Source organism: Chinchilla lanigera, unplaced genomic scaffold, assembly GCF_000276665.1.
Source record: "Chinchilla lanigera isolate Chin_1 unplaced genomic scaffold, ChiLan1.0 scaffold00001, whole genome shotgun sequence".
In the NCBI taxonomy this organism is placed as follows: domain Eukaryota; kingdom Metazoa; phylum Chordata; class Mammalia; order Rodentia; family Chinchillidae; genus Chinchilla; species Chinchilla lanigera.
Window position 1 is genome coordinate 31669081 of NW_004955402.1, and position 11697 is coordinate 31680777.

An 11697-nucleotide genomic window follows, 5' to 3' on the forward strand; every position below is an offset into this window, starting at 1 on the left:
AAAAAAAAAAAGAATGGTTGCTAGGGTTTTGTGGGTTGGAAGGTTGGAAAGTGATGACTAAGGAATGTGGGGTTTCTTTTTTGGAGTGATGAAAATGTTCTACGATAGATCTGGTGATGGGACCAGGCATGGTGGCACATGCCTGTAATCCTGTTACTTGGGAGGCTGAGGCAGAAGGATCATGGAGAGTTCAAGGTCAGCCTGGGCTACAGAGTGAGTTCAAGGCCAGCCTGAACTGTGTAGGGAGATTCTGTCTCAAAAAAACAAAAGAGAGGGCTGGGGATATAGCTTAATGGTATAGCACCTGCCTGGCAAGGGCAAGGTCCTGAGTTCAATTCCTAGTACCCCTGCCAAAAAGAGCCAAAACAAAAAAAAAATAGATTTGATGAAGAATGTACAACCCTGAGTATACTACAAGTCATTGAATTGTGTACCTAAGGTGCATAATTGTATGATATGAATTATACCTCCCTAAGGGTACTAAAGTTTAAAAAAACAAAAAGACAAAGCATCTCAGTCACCATGGAATTCTTCTTTTCAGCCAAGCATCTTCAAGAACTCCTCATGGAGAGTGTAAGTGTCTCCCCTGCCAGTCTGTCTAGTACTGGTTCCGGGTACCTGAATGCCTTGGTTGACAGTGCCATCGTCCTTGAAACAAAGGACACCTCACTAGCAAGGTAATGACGGTGACATTTGTAATTTCTGTGGTCATGTTGCATGGTTGCTATAAACACTTTCTGGTTCTCACAGTAATTCTGTGCAGAAATAACAGTAAATGCAAAAGCCCTGAAATTTAATTTACTTCTTATTTTTGCTAGTGAGTCAGATTAATTCACATAAATGTGGTATTAAAAAAAAAAAAAATGTGGTATTGGTTAATTTTTTCAGTGTTTTCTTCCAGGATTGGGTTGTGAAAATTGGTTCTCATGTATATTTGGAAAAGGATTAGGTATCACTTACACTGTTCCTTGTACACAATAAGTAGTAGAAGCTGGGTGTGGTGGCACACGCCTGTAATCCCAGCACTCGTAAGGCTGAGCGGGAAGATCATTGGGAGTTCGAGGCCAGCCTGGGCTACAAAGTAAGCTCGAGGCCAGCTTGAACTGCATAGTGAGACCCTGTCTCAAAAAAAGAAAAGCAGTAGGCTAACTCATCTGATTGAGCATGGTGAATTTTGATCCTGTCCTGTCCTGTTGAGTAGAGCGGGAAACCTTCACCTGTGCAGTGACATGGTTCTCCCAACAACAGTAAGAGCACACTAAACCCCAGGAGGGGTGTGTTAAGTAATTTCTCCAAACTAGTGAGTGGCAGAGTTGGAATTCTCACTCAGTCTGGCTCCCAAGTCCATGTGACTGTGGTGGTAGTTAGGACCCCACCATTACAGCTTCTACTTGGGAACTGCACACATGCCTCCTTAATTACCTTAAGCAGTTCAGCAGACACCAGTTGTAGACGAGGTGTGTGAGCACTCAGGAAGCAGAGATAAATAGAACAGTAACTGCCGTCAGGCTAATTAATCTCTTTTCACTCTCAGATGAAGGAGACAGATGTGTAAAACTTGGCCATAATGTGACAGCTGCAGTGGTATAAGAATATGTAAGCAGTGACTGGGGAGCACAGACAAAAGGTGGTGAATTTAGCTAGGTATGGGGATCGCTTCTCAGCCTTTTGGCTAAGATCATGTGTAGGTAGGTATGGAGACATACCCCTGCGACCTTAGCACTCCAGGAAGCTGAAGTAGGAGGATCCTAAGTTCAAGCCCAGCCTGAGCAATTTAACAACTTAGTGAGACCCTGTCTCAGAATTTTTAAAAATGTAGAAAAAAAGCTGGGGATATAGCTCAGTGTGAAGGCTCTGGGTTGAATCCCCAGTGCCACACGGACAGACACACACACGCACACACACGCACGCACTTCAAGATTGGGATAAATCTTAATATTGAAGGATGAATGGAACTTTGATAGTTTTCAAGAGATGGGAACAGCGTGTAAGAAATGCATAAAAGTATGAAGGAGGGTGATTATATGAGAATCTACTTACAGATATGACTAATAATTATAATTTTTGTCCTTAATTCATGTATGTAACCAGATTCTTCTTTTAGTTTTATTCCTGCAGTGAATGATTTGACTTCTGAGCTTTTCCGTACCAAAACCAAAAATGAAGAACTCCAGCTTCAGTTGGGAAAACTTGAAAGAAATCTAACTGCAACTTTAGTGTTAGAAAAATGTCTGCAAGAGTAAGTAATCGAGCTGAAAGTAGTAAAGACAGTAACACAATACTGTCGTACTTAATTTTGGCAGTAGATATGATTTTTAAAAACATAGTAGAAGATGGGATCCATAAAAAAGTTTCACTATCCAGTCCAAACTGGTCTTGAACTTACTATTTAGCTTAGGCTGGCCTCAAACTCACAGTGGTCCTCCTGTCTCAGCCTCCTGGGTGTTGCGATTAGCGGTATGCACACCACGCCTGGCCAATAAAATATTTTTAAAGAAGAAAATGACCTGAGTGGAAGTGAGGAATGGTCGGGTAAAGCTTTTCACCACTTTGTATAACTTACTACATTTGTATTGTGTTTTTGTCTTTATTTGTGCAGTCCTGGGGAACTCAGGCACTTGCACATGCTAAGCTGAACTAGATGCCAATCCTTTTGCTTATTTAATTATTTGTTGAGAAAGGGTCTTGCTGAGTCTCTGAGTTACCCAGGCTGGGATCAAACTTATGATCCTTCTACTCGAGTTTCCTGAGTAGCTAGGATTGGATGGGTAAGTTTCACTGACCCTGGCTCACCTTAAACTTCGTTGTACTTTTTTTCTTACAGTTGTGATATTCCTTGACGCTGGGGGCCTTCTTTGGGACCATGTTGCCTCAGAAATTCAGAATGCCTCAGAAGGCCTATGGATAGGAGTTATATAAATTCAGAAGTGACTCATTGTAGTATAAATTTATTTAGCAGATACTGAAAATGTATGTGTAAGGCACTGTGTCATGTTACATTTAGAAGGCCTTTGAGGGGGCTGGGGATTAGCTCAGTGGCACAGCGCCTGCCTGGCAAGCACAAGCTTTTCAGTACCAAAAAAAACTATTACTATTTAGCTTAGGCTGGCCTCAGACTCACAGTGGTCCTCCTGTCTCAGCCCAGTACCAAAAAAAAAAAAAAAAAAAAGAGAAAAAGAAGGCCTTTGAGACCTCATATTTCAAATTTGCTCTGGGAATATGTTAAGTTACTAAAAAAAAGGTAACAAGAATAGGGAGATGGACTTTGTGGAGATGAGAAGGAGATATGTGTTAAAGTTACTCCTTGAGAAAAATCCCACATGGGAACACAAGAAAATAACCTGGAAGAATGCATGGTAGACTGGGGTATAAACTTGATGGTAGAGAATCCAGCAAGTAGGTTATCTGCTATTGACTAACCCAGTATTAAATCCAAAATGTAGTAGTTTCTTTTTTATAATAATTTCACTGAGAAGGACGAAGAAGAGAAAAAAGTGCTTTAATTTTACTTTTCAAAGAGATCTCAAGAAGGCAGAGCTCCATCTGTCTGCTGAGAGGACCAAGGCTGACAATCGTCTTCAGAACATGGACTTCCTGAAGGCAAAGGCAGAGGAGTTCAGATTTGGAATCCGAGCTTCAGAGGTGTGTATGAAGGACTGAGCATAGCTAGTTCTCTTTGACCTTCGTTCTCACAGCTAGGTAGTAGTATTAGTCCCTTGCACAGAGGAAGAAACTACGGAGAGGACAAGTAACTTGCCCAAGGTTGTATAACTACTTAGCTGCAGGTTCAGACTCAGTCAGGCATTCGGGCTCTGAAGCTCAGGCCTTTAAGATCTGCACCCATCCTATCATGTGTGGATGGAGAAGGGATTCACAGATAAGATAAAAGGGCCTAGATGCATGTATAATTTTTCATCTGTGATTTGTAAGCTACTTTTTATTATAGTACATGTTGAAAATATTTAACGATGGTCACTTTTAAAATAATTTTCTAACTGAATGCCATTTTGTAATTATAGGAGCAGCTTTCAGCTAGAGGCATGGATGCTTCTCTGATGCATCAGTCACTAGTAGTACTATCAGAGGTGAGTTTATCTTAGTCTCTTTTCTGCTGTTTTAACAGAATGTAACAAACAGCATATGTATAAATAGTAGATACGTATTTGGCTTACAATTCGGGAACCTAGGAAGTCTTAAGATCGAGGCTGCATTTGATGAGGGCCTCCTGGGACAGTGGAAAAGCAAGTGACCACAAATCAAGCAGAGTGGGAGCGGCCGACTCCCACCTGTTTGTGGAGACTGCCAACCACTGTGGAGAGTCCACCTCTTAACATACTGTGACAGTGGCAGTTAAATGTCAGTGAGTTTTGGGGAAGATGTTCAAACTGTAGCACTTATTTTAACCTAATTTAACTTTCTTTATTAGCCCACAATCTCCTTTTTCTTTTTGTTTTCCTTTTCCTTAGGGCCCTTATGCATATTGGTTTGATTTCTTTTCTTTCTTTTTTTTTTTTTTTGAGACAGGGTCTCCTATGTAGTTCAGGCTGGCCTTAAGCTCACTTTGTAGCCCAGGCTGGTCTCGAACGCTCAATAATCCTCCTGCGTCAGCCTCCTGAGTGCTGGGACTACAGGTGTGTGCCACCATGCCTGGCTGTTGGCCTGATTTCTTTTCGTGGCTATTGCCTTAATTTCCTTTACCTTTGCACATTTTTACTTTTTTTTTTTTCCCATGCTGGGGATAAAACCCAGGGCCTCGCGCAGGCTATGCAAGTGCTCTATGACTGTGCCATATGCCTGGCCCTGTTTTTGTGCTTTATGTTTACTAGTGTTTATAGTTTTATTGTCTGTTTAGCTGTATATATTCTTCACTTGTTTGCTTTCCTTTATGTGTTGCTATAGGCTAGAAACTTGGCTAGAGTCAGTAATACTAACTTATTTGTCAAACACTTGAATGTCTCCATGCTAATCATTTAAGAGATCCTTTTATCTTTTAATGTAAGTAAAAGTACAAAGCTTAAAATTCCTGAAGCTTCCAAATTCAATTCTGGGTTTTTAGGTTGTATGATTTTTATCTATTATGGTGGCAAGAGAAAGAAATCAGCTATTTCTTTTTTTCCTAATTTTGAGGCATGGTTTCACTGTGTTGCCAAGGGTTGCCTTGATTTTGCTATCCTCCTGCTTCAGCCTCCTGAGTAGCTAGGACTATAAGTGTATACCACCACATCCAGCTTATTTTATTTTGCTTCATTTTATTTTATATTAAATATTTTTTTGCAGCACTGGAGATTTAACCCAGGAGAATGGTATTGTTCTACCATTGAGCTACATCCTCACCCCCTTTTAAAAATTTTGAGACAAGGTCTCACTAAATTGCTCAGACAGAATTTGAACTTGTGCTCCTTCTGCCTCAGCTCCCCTTAATGCTGGGATTATAGCCATGCACCGCTGCCTCTGTCTTTATTATTTTTGTTTTGTTTTGTTTGAGATAGGGTCTCACTGTGTAGGTCAGGCTATCCCTGATCTCACTATGTAGCCCAGGCTGCCCTCTAATTTATGGAAATCCTCCTGTCTCAGCCTCCTGAGTGCTGGATTACAGGCATTTATAGGCTTTTGCCAGCATTCCTAATTTATTTTATTTTATTTTTATTTTATTTTATTTTATTTTATTTTATTTTATTTTATTTTTTGAGATAGACTGTCACTATGCAGGCCAGGCTACCCTGGAACTTGTGGTGATCCTCTTGCCTCAGTCTCTCCAGCGCTGTGATTATAGTTACAGGCACGGGCCTAGCTATCTTATTATTCCTTTGTGTGTGTGTGTGTGTGTCTTTTTTTGAGACAGGGTCTCATTGTGCAGTTCAGGCTGGCCTTGAACTCACAATGATCCTCCTGCCTTAGCCTCTATTTTATTATTCTTAAGGGGCTTTTTTTGTATTTTGATTTGTATTTGTATGTGTATTTGAGACTCTTGATTGTTCCTTTATATTCTGAAAAACTTATAATCACATTGTTTTGTTTCTAGACAGATTATGTCAGCCTTATTCTTAATAAATGAGAATATAACTTTCCTTTTTTAAGCGTCATATAAGTATTGTTTCCATTGAAAGTGAGCTTATCTATTTGAAGTTGTTGATGCCTTTTTAAAAATATCCTTGGGTTTGGGATGCTGATCAGTAGTAGAATGTTTGCTAGCATTCATAAGGCCCTGAGCTTAATCTCCAGCATTGCAAAAAAAAAAAAAAAATGTATATATGTGTGTGTGTGTGTATAAATAAATAAAACATATCCTAATATTGCTGGGCATAGTGGCACACACCTGTAACCTGAGCACTCAAGAGGCTGGAGCTGCAGAACAGTGAGTTTGAGACCAGCCTGGGGTACATGGCAACATAGGATGAACTGTCTCAAAAAACAAAAACAACAAAATCTTTATGTTAATGCTTTATTGTGTTTACTTTGAAAGTGGATTGAGAGGTTTTGTTTTTTGCAGTATGGAAGATTAAACCCAGGGCCTTCACACTGAGTTATCTCCAGCTCTTTTTTTATTTTTTAGTTTGAGACAGGGTCTCATTAAGTTGCCGAGACTGGGCTCAAACTTTGTGGTCCTCTTGCCTCAGTTTCCCTGAGTGCTAGGATTAGAAGAGTGTGCCATAGCACTTGGCTGGAAATTGGCACTAGTTAGTTGTGTTGAGACTGTCTCTAACTCTGTGACTGTTTTTTCACTCCTAGAAACTGGCAGAGCTAAAACGAAAGACTGTACCTTTGAAAAAAAAACTGGAGTCCTACTTAGATTTAATGCCGGTAATTATTCTTATGGGTTTTGTTTTGATTTTAAAGTCATCATCTCTAAACTTCTACAAGGGCAATAAATGATTATAAAAATTGTGGGTTCATGTCTAAGGATTTAAAATCAATGGTGAATTTCAATATTGTATATATGTTGACTATTTCCTATAATTTGTAAAAAAAATTTTATGTAAGGAATTACAGTATGTTTTTTCCTCCTTTGAATCTGAAATTAAGCACTATAACCTTTGCTTATATTTTTCTTTAAAAGAATCCAGCTCTTGCTCAAGTGAAAATTGAAGAAGCAAAGAGAGAATTAGTAAGTAATTCCCATTTTTACTTTTTTTTTTTTTTTAATATTTATGTATATTTTTGTTTTTGTTGTTTGGAGACAAGGTCTCACACTGTAGTGCAGGCTGGCCTTGAACTCACTACGTAGCCCAGACTGTCCTTGCACTCCCTTGATCCTCCTACCTCAACCTCCCGAGTGCTGGGATTACAGGCATGTGCTGCCATACTCAGTTTATTTTTTGTTTTTTGAGACAGGATCTTGCTACATAATTCAGGCTGGCTTCAAACTCATGCTGATCCTCCTGCCTCAGCCTTCCTAGTGCTAGTTTTACAGGCATGTACCACCATACCGGCTATTTCATTTATTTTTTAGAAAATATAAAGAAGCTGGGCATGGTAGTGCACACCTGTAATCCCAGCATTTGAGAGGTTGAGGGAGGAAGATCACCATGAATAGGCCAGCCTGGGCTACATAGTGAGTTCAAGGCCAACCTGAACTACACAGGGCAACCTGTCTCAAAAAAAGCAAAACAAAACCAAAAAGAAATTAAATAAATGCTGGTACAGCTAAAGCCACCTTCATTCTCCATCCTTCTTCTTCAGAGGTAAACTATAGTCCCAAAGTTACCTTGTATCATTCCCTTGCATCTTTTAATGCTTTTTTGGGTGTATCTCTATGCATTTTTAGTTGTGTTTTATATCTTTTAAGATTTTACGTAGACTTCCCAAATGAGGAAGAGAGTTTGAGAGAGAATGAATATTCTCATTATCTCTATGAAAAGCCAAAAAAAAGAATTAGCAGCCAGGCATGGTGTTGCACATCTGTAATCCTGGTACTGTGAAAAACTGAGGCAGGAGGCTCACAAGCTTGAGCCTAGCCTGAGCCACTTATAGTGTGACCTTGTCACAATATTAAAAAAAGAGTTGGGGACTTAGCTCAGTGCAGAGGCCCTGGATCCAATCCCCAGTACCACACATACACACATACACACAAAGGATTAGCAAAGTCAGGTCTGGAGGTGTGGCTCAGTGGTGGAGCACTTTTCTGGCATATGCAGGGCCTAGGACTGATCTGCAGGACCACAGAAAGCAAAGAAGAAAGGAAGGAAAGGAGAGATGCAGGCAGACTGGTTGCAGTGACACACATCTGTGTTCCTACTATTACAGAGGCTGAGATGAGAGGATCGTTGAACACATAGGTTTGAGGCCAACCTAGCAAGACCTCATTAAAAAAAAAAATTGGTGCCAGGCATGGTGGCGCATGCGTGTAATCCCAGCACTCGGGAGGCTGAGGCAGGAAGATCGTTGCGAGTTTGAGGCCAGCCTTAACTGCACAGCAAGACCCTCTCTCAGACAAAAAAATAAAATAAAATAATTTTTTAAAAAATTGGCAAAGGCATAAGAGATGAGGAATGAAAGATTTTTGTAAGCTGTGGCAAGTGATGGTGCAGTGCGGGTCAGGAATACACATCCTAAGACAGAACTGATAAAGGTAAATTAGTTTATGATATAAAGGATCCTAAAAGAAGGTTGAACTTGGAAGTTGTTGGAGGCCAGTAAAAGTTGCTGTGTATTTCCTTGTTTTTAAGCTCAAGAGAGATGTGATCAGAGCTGTGGTTTTTGGCCAGGCCTGTACTTTAGGAAGATTGTTCGGTAACCAGTGTGTAAGGTGGATTGGAGGAAGGCCAGAGAAAATTGCACAAACAAGTTGCCCTATTTAGGCCAGACAAAAAGTCCTAAGTGCCGGCATGGTGGCACACGTCTGTAATCCCAGCACTCAGGAAGCTGAGGCAAAAGTGTCATGAAGCCATCCTGGGCTACATAGTGAGTTCAAGGATAGCCTGAACTACATAGTGAGACTCTGTCTCAAAAAACAAAAACAAAACATAGTTATAAGGACAGTAACGATGAGAGTGGAAGAGAAGTTATGTGAGCAATGTTGTGGAAATAGCAGAAGTCAAAAAAATCTATTTATCACTACATTGATATATTTCTCTAGTTTTTTTTCCCTCCTCAGGTGTTATTAGGATCAATTAAGACTCTGAAAACTTGGTGGGAGTTGGAAGAAGAGAAGTCTAAAAGCAAGGGAATAAACCAGGAATGGTGGCTCATGCCTATAATCCTACCACTGGGGAGAATGAGGCAGGAGGATCCCAAGTTCAAGATTAGTTTGAGTTACATAAACAAGAGCCTGTCTAAGTGAATAAACAGATAAATATATACAAAGGAATGTTTAAAGCATATTTAATTTGTGATGTATTGAAAAAAATTTCTGTGTTGTTTTTCTGTTTTGCCCCGCTTATTTTATTTTATTGATTGATTGATTGATTGATTTTTGTCTTTTTGAGACAGAGTCTCGCTACGCAGTTCAGGCTGGCCTTGAGCTCACTTTGTAGCCCAGGCTGGCCTCGAACTCTCAGCAATCCTCCTGCCTCAGCCTCCCAAGTGCTGGGATTACAGGTGTGCACCACCACACCCAGCTGCCTCCCTTATTTTAAGTAACATTAGACATTATAACATTGTTTTATATCCTTATTTATGATATTTCTTTCTTCATTTAGGATACCATTGAGGCTGAACTTACAAAGAAGGTAGACATGATGGAACTGTGACACAGAGCCAAATAAACATCCTTTTCCCTAGCAAAATAAGTTGAACAGAATTTTGCTCGGGTTTTTTTCCGCTCAGCATGCCTTAATTAAGTTTCTGTGTTCTTAGTTGAGATAATAATGTCCTTATTGACAGAATAATGGTTCTGAGTTATGTGTCACATTTTTGTGCCCAAATACAATTTTCATATTAAAAAGCATTTTCTCAAACTGGGTGTGTTGGATTTTCTGTGTGCAGAGCAATTAAGAGTCCTTCAGCCCCGAGTACATAGACTCTGGACCAGCCCAGACTACACAGTGATGCCTGTCTCCGAAAAAACGAAGTCTCTCAGTATCTGTAGTGAGGAAATATAGTCATAGTGGTCACATACACACTCACCAGGTCAGCTAAGGTGAAAAGGAAAGGCTGTGCAATTCCTGCCCTATGCCTCTTGCTCTTCTTTCTCTAAGGACTTGGTGTTCTTTCTGATCAGCTCACCTGCTTGCCTCCCAAATGTTAATATATGTAAGAATTTAGTGTATAAAAAAATGGACCTTTTAACCAGAGGTAGAAAGATGGATAATTCAACTCTTGGTGCTAGATAGTAGTAGATCTATACTTCATGTCTTATGTCAGGATAATCTGAAGGATCAAAGATCTAAGTATAAAAAATTTTTAAATAAAGTTACTAAAAATCATAGAGGAGTTTTAATGTTACTATTTTTAAATAATGATAGAGTTAGAAACATATCACCAAAACGCAGGAGCCACAAATGAAGTGATTGAATTGTTTATTTTGAAATATTAAAAATTACTGCATAGCTGAATGGTGGTGTATGCCTGCAATCCCAGCACTTAGGAGGCTGAGACAGGAGAATCACTTCAAGTTTGAGGCCAGCCTGGGCTACATAGCAAGACTCTGTCTCAAACAATAAATAAACTAAAACTAAAAGTTACTGCTTGAGGGGCTGGGGATTAGCTCAGCGGCACAGCGCTTGCCTGGCACGCATGAGGTCGTGAGTTCAATTCCTGGTACCGGAAAAACAACAGCAACAAAAAAAAAGCCAAAGGTAGAAAAAAATAAATAAATAAAAATTACTGCATGGCATAATCTGCAAGCAAAATCAAAGGACATGAGAACTGTATAGGGAGGAAGGGAGATTTTTCACTATATACATGCTTTTACTTTGACTTAAAATCTTATAGTGTACAATTAAAAAATACTCCTTTTAGGGCTGGGGATATAGCTCAGTGGCACAGTACCTGCCTGGCAAGCACAAGGTCCTGAGTTCAATTCCCAATAGCAAGAAATAATAATAATAATAATAATAATAATAATAATCCCTTTAAAGATTATCTAGCCAGGCATGGTAGTGTACACCTATAAAACTAACTCTCTGGGAGGCTGGCAGGAGGATCACAAGTTTGAGTCTAGCCGGGTAACTTAGCCACTTAGGGAGAACCTATCTCAAAAGTGCTTGGGATGTAGCTCTGTGCAAATGTAGCAGAAAATGCTCCCTGCCCCAGCCAGTATACTTCAGTTTGTCAGTTGCCCAGGTAATAGTTCCTGTTCCAGTTATGGTTGCTCCTGGCTCTTAAAAACAGCTGGTCACTGTGATGCACATTGTGTAAACCCCATGCCCAGTTGACAAGCTGTTCTGCCTGTGTACTTCTTGCTTCTCTCACATAAGCCCTAGACCACCAGAGATCAGGGTCCGATATTCTGGGAATGATCCTGATCAGTGCCAATCTGATGTTAAAAAAAATCTGCCTCCAAATCCTGGGTGTCATTGCGGTGTTTCTGCTTGCTGTCACACAAAGGCCCTGGGTTCAATACCCAGTACTGGGGGGAAAAAAAAATACATAGAGGAACAGAAAGAATACATCAGATTTACCAGAAACCGCAAGTGAAGGTACTGACAGAAAGATACTTCGTGTCAGCCTAGAAATTTTTAAATTCTTTTTACTTATTTTTGGTTTGATTTTTTCCGGTACCGGGAATTGAACTCACAACCTTGCTCTTGCCAGGCA

The 11697-nt window shown here is 40.0% G+C and overlaps 1 protein-coding gene across 1 annotated transcript in view; it reads left to right on the forward strand.

Annotated features, from left to right (window-relative positions):
- Haus1 (HAUS augmin-like complex, subunit 1) overlaps window positions 1–9896 on the forward strand; it is a 14696-nt gene extending 4800 nt beyond the window's left edge. Inside the window, exons 3-9 of the mRNA XM_005372866.2 lie at window positions 542–677; window positions 2105–2239; window positions 3519–3642; window positions 4020–4085; window positions 6730–6801; window positions 7058–7105; window positions 9639–9896. Of these exons, the coding sequence (XP_005372923.1) occupies window positions 542–677; window positions 2105–2239; window positions 3519–3642; window positions 4020–4085; window positions 6730–6801; window positions 7058–7105; window positions 9639–9689 (632 nt within the window). The 3' untranslated portion in view covers window positions 9690–9896. The remainder of the gene's footprint in view (window positions 1–541; window positions 678–2104; window positions 2240–3518; window positions 3643–4019; window positions 4086–6729; window positions 6802–7057; window positions 7106–9638) is intronic.
- Window positions 9897–11697: the final 1801 nt, after the last annotated feature.